This window comes from Triplophysa dalaica, chromosome 21 (assembly GCF_015846415.1).
Source record: "Triplophysa dalaica isolate WHDGS20190420 chromosome 21, ASM1584641v1, whole genome shotgun sequence".
NCBI classification, from domain to species: Eukaryota; Metazoa; Chordata; class Actinopteri; order Cypriniformes; family Nemacheilidae; genus Triplophysa; species Triplophysa dalaica.
Window position 1 is genome coordinate 14034447 of NC_079562.1, and position 4722 is coordinate 14039168.

The window sequence follows — 4722 nt, forward strand, 5'->3', positions numbered from 1 at the left end:
AGTAAAGTATCATGCGGGCTTAATGTTAAAAAGCATTTACAAATTCTGGTCAAAAGTATAATAATATTTCTAATTGGAATCTATTTTTTATTTAGGATATTTATTTTTTATTTTTTATTTATACATTTACAATCCAGTGGAATTGGGTTGATGGTTTTCTAATGTTTTCTACGAAGCATCGTCGTCAGTGGCGTAAGGACACATCATCCTCAGGAGACCCCCCCCCCCACAGGGCATCAGTTTGACAGGTTGACAGTAAGCGGATTGTGTTTGTCTGGTCAGACACGTGAACGAGGACATTTTTTACCATAAATGTGTAGTCTACAGTTATACAGTTTCGTTTAACTGACGTTAAGACATGATGTTAGCCTTTCTTAAAAAGATAAAAGAACGGGTAGAGGCGTTTTTAAACGAGAAAAACTTCGTCACCGATTGTCTCAATAAGATCGAAGAAAAAACTGGGATCAAGAAACGCTACCTGGCGATTGGTAATTATAATCCCAGTCTTTTCATCTAATGCTGCTTTTGTTCTCATTTATTGTATCAGTTTAATTTTTAATGAACTATTGTGAGTAAAGGAGAGTTTATAGATGACAGAATACCAGTAAACTCAAATCCTGGAAGCGTTAGGATACAGTTACAGGTGGATACGAACCACGTAACCTACACTAGATGCTATGAATACTCACCATAGCTTTTTTATTCAAGTTATAGCCTAAGAATTAAACATTTTTTACAGTTCACTTCAACATTTATGTTGTGTAACACGTGAAATTTCACATATATCCATTTGGTCATGGAAATTTAGTTTTAGATGAAATGAGGCTAGCGTGTCTCACTCAGGAAGTTGCTGTCATCAACACATATAAACAGTTTTGGTTTATATTGTTTATATATAATTATAATAGTTACATTTGTCCAATATATAATGATATATATAATGTGTACTATAATAGCCATAATTGAGTTTTCAAACTTCTAAAAAGTAGGCTGTATAACTGACGCTTTTAGACACGTCACGCACGCTCTGAATATGCTGGCTTCAAAAAAACGTATTTTTTATTATTTAAAAATGAAGTAAAACTATTTTTGTGAATCCATAACTTTTTGAAGTATTCCTATAATTTTGTTTGTATTTTTTTGAAGTAGCATGCTATGTCATCTGATTTTTCTTCTTTAATGCTATGTGAATGTTATCCTAAAAAATATGCTGGCTTCAAGACACCTCGGAAGTGGGATATTTCCCACGCGGAAGTAACGTCTGGATATACTTACTTTAAAAGTATCAAATAACATTTAAATATTAGTATAACTAATGATTTAGTAGCATTAAAACATAACAAGTATCTGTTAACGTTAAAAGAGGTTTCCGGTTGAAGTGGGAATTATAACATTTCCGAGAGCACGTGATGGCAGCATTAGCCTACATATTTAAGATTCAATTATTTTATTTCTACTGTAAAATAATTTAAGATTGCTGATTATGATGTGTAAAGAAAGTATGGAAATACATATTTTTAGTCATCTTTCCAGTTTACCTCATTAACTTTTATATGTTGTCTCCCCACAGGTGCTGTAGGTGTTACTGGGGCATATTTATTATTTGGATATGGTGCCTCTCTGCTCTGTAATTTGATTGGTTTTGTTTATCCAGCATATTATTCGTGAGTCATATACTTTCTTAATTTTTGCTTATCAATTTTAATGTCTTCATGCCTTTTAAAGAAGTAGTTCATTGTGTTATTTAAATACTTTAGAATCAAAGCCGTAGAAAGTCCAGATAAAGAGGATGATACAAAATGGCTGACATATTGGGTCGTGTACAGCTTCTTCAGTGTGGGTGAATTCTTCTCGGACATCTTTCTTTACTGGTTTCCTTTATACTACGTCTGTAAGGTAAGTAGAACAATGCGAGAGATGTCAATACTGATGGTTACACCCGATTATCCCTATGTTCCTCTGGTTTGACCCATTCTCTTTTAAATGGACGTCAGTGCCTGTTCTTACTGTGGTGCATGGCTCCGGTATCTGGAATGGCTCTCAGATTCTGTATAGGCATATGGTACGGCCGTTTTTTCTGAAGCACGAAACTGCAGTGGACGGGATTGTCAACAATCTGGGTGGGAAAGCCATGACAGTTGCTGAGAATGCCACCAGAGAGGGTATGCATAAGAAGAACAACAAACATTATTTATTGATATTTGCACTTTTGTTTCATGATTTTCTGCATTGCAGTTCTTCATACTCTTGTGAGAAACAGAACTATTGGTCCAGCCCAATCTGAACCCAAAGGACTGCCCAGTGCAACTCCTGTAGGTCCTCACATTACTAAAACACCCACATTTAACACATACATACAGAAATGTATAACTTCTAATGTATTTGTTTCATGTCTAAAACCTGATCCACGTTCCAATTCAGTTATATGCTCCACATTAATCATTTTTTTCATTCTTATATACCCATAGCCTGAACCTGTTGACTGAAAGGTAAGTTTTTCAACTGGTTTGGGTGGGCGGTAGTGGTTGGGTTCACTGAATATTAAATAGGTATCTTTAGTTTAATAATATAATAAACTTAATACATAAACTGTAGCTATTTGTAATCATGTTTTAAACATTTATTTTACAGATTGAGGGAGAAGGAAACGGCTGCACTTAAAAAGGGAAAGCAGCATCCTCAGGCAGGACAACACAATACAAAACAAGTGTGTTAAACACATCAGACCCAGAAATACCGTATTAACAATTCTCTGTTACTGTTTCAACTTGGAGATCTTAAAAATAAACTTACCATGCAACATATCATTTATATAGTTAGACATTTACATTCAATAATAATAATAAATGTCGAAAGCTAGTATTTATTCAAAATGTTCTTCTATTTCTTTTAAATCAAATTTCAGCATGAACACATGTTTTATTTACTGCATTTGATACATTTATAGGAATGTTGTGTTTCTGGCATATTTTAGAGCTTTTGATTTTCGAATTCCTAATATTATTCTAATAAATAAATTCAATACCTTTGTTTTGTAATATTATCATCTCATTTACCTATCAGCAAAGTTGACATGAAAGGACGCTAAACATAATTGAGATACGTATTTAGATTTCTTATATACTAAAATTACATGAATATATATGAATACACATTGTTTCAGTAAAACGTATTAAAAGCCTTTAAAAACGCAGTGTTACTCCACGCCAGAAGGCGGCGACTGTCATTACACACGGTCGTGTAACGTCACCCTCTGACGTGTCAGGTCACAAGTGAGTTTCAGAGTAAACACTACATGCTGAGTTTACACCGTAAACTTGTAAATCACTCACAAATCGAGTTTATTTTACAAAATCTAATCATTTCTAATTAGACGTCTGTGAAACTTAGAAACTGGAGCATTAAAACTTGAATCAACATGAATTTTGGTTCAAAAAGCAAGAAGCGGATGGTCCTGCCGAGCCGACCCGATCCCCCGACAGTGGAGCAGCTCATTGAGGATGTGAACCGAGCTTATCCCAACGATCCAGTATTTACTATTTTACACGACTCTGCAGAAGGTAAGTTACCAGAAACACGAAGACAAGAACACAAATGATAAGACACTTGTAACACGATAGCTGACAGTAGTGTCATAATTTTACAGTGTGACTAAAACGATCTCTGCAGTGACACAGATGTCATCTTTCAGATATAAAGGGCAGATCCAGCAGCAATGAAGTGGAGGAGAAATACCTGCAAAGTAGACGCTACATAGAACTGCACGAAAAACTGCAAGAAGCGCGCAGCGATCTCACGAGGCGCAGGGAGGAGCTGCGCGCGACCGGAGAGGCTTTGGAACAGAGCATGGCTGAGGTGAAAGGGAGCGCGCTTTGACATCGTTCCTTGCACCAACAACTCAAGTCTTTGATTTGTGGAACACAGAAGGATCTGTTTCAACAGTGGTTGGTGAATAGACATGCTACAACAAATTGTAATGACAACAAATAGAGATGTATCTCAAAAGAACAATGCATAGCCTTTTCCTTGCATTGCAAGCTTGGTGCATGCACAGACATTTTATTCTTTGCTGCTTTTTGGCAGCGATTGACCTATTTATTGACCCATGATGAATTTACCCAAGATCCATGCATCTTGCTTTAGACTAATTTGCATTAAATGGAATTTAAGGTATCGGGGCCGTAATTGTTTCCATATTTTTGTGGGATGAGTTGTCATTTTCCAAAGCTGAGGTACATCCATGTTTTTTAATAAGCTTGGTGGAACAGATTGTGATGCATCTACTCAACCAATATTAAGTATATGTTGTTTTTCTTCACATGGTGTGTTTAATCAACGTAGCTAGATGTATAGTGTATAGTAATTTGTGCACAAGCCCAAACTACGAGGAACTTTCTACCGGTCTAAGAGGACCCGTAGTGTGTTGTTTAGTACAATTAAACAAATTATTGACCCTGGCCACCACTGTGTCTGTCATGTTTGATGCAGTTAAAAATAAGGGCGTTAGGCACAGAAAACTGTCCTTGAATAGCTTGTGGAGTCTCCTTAATTTATTTGTACTTTCCACAACACATCTGCAGAGATAAATGCACTTTTCATTAAACATATTTATGGATTGCACTTTTATCTTTAACAGCCTCTATTTCATCTGCATATGTCATATGAGCTCAATATTTTACGTCCTTTAAACCTTTTCACTTAGTAAATTCAAATCCAGACACA

General features: G+C 35.7%; 2 protein-coding genes across 2 annotated transcripts; both read left to right on the forward strand.

Moving 5' to 3' along the window:
• Nucleotides 1–193: 193 nt before the first annotated feature.
• reep6 (receptor accessory protein 6) lies at nucleotides 194–3029 on the forward strand. The gene is given in 8 exon segments (XM_056734613.1): nucleotides 194–488; nucleotides 1571–1664; nucleotides 1758–1896; nucleotides 1995–2025; nucleotides 2028–2162; nucleotides 2236–2312; nucleotides 2469–2489; nucleotides 2632–3029. Coding segments are annotated over 7 exon segments (624 nt in total). The 5' UTR covers nucleotides 194–358; the 3' UTR covers nucleotides 2487–2489; nucleotides 2632–3029.
• A 201-nt stretch (nucleotides 3030–3230) lies between these two features.
• Nucleotides 3231–4457, forward strand: c21h19orf25 (chromosome 21 C19orf25 homolog). The gene is made up of 2 exons (XM_056734614.1): nucleotides 3231–3560; nucleotides 3692–4457. The coding sequence occupies exons 1-2, from the start codon at nucleotides 3419–3421 to the stop codon at nucleotides 3874–3876; spliced, it is 327 nt and encodes a 108-aa protein (XP_056590592.1). The 5' UTR covers nucleotides 3231–3418; the 3' UTR covers nucleotides 3877–4457.
• Nucleotides 4458–4722: the final 265 nt, after the last annotated feature.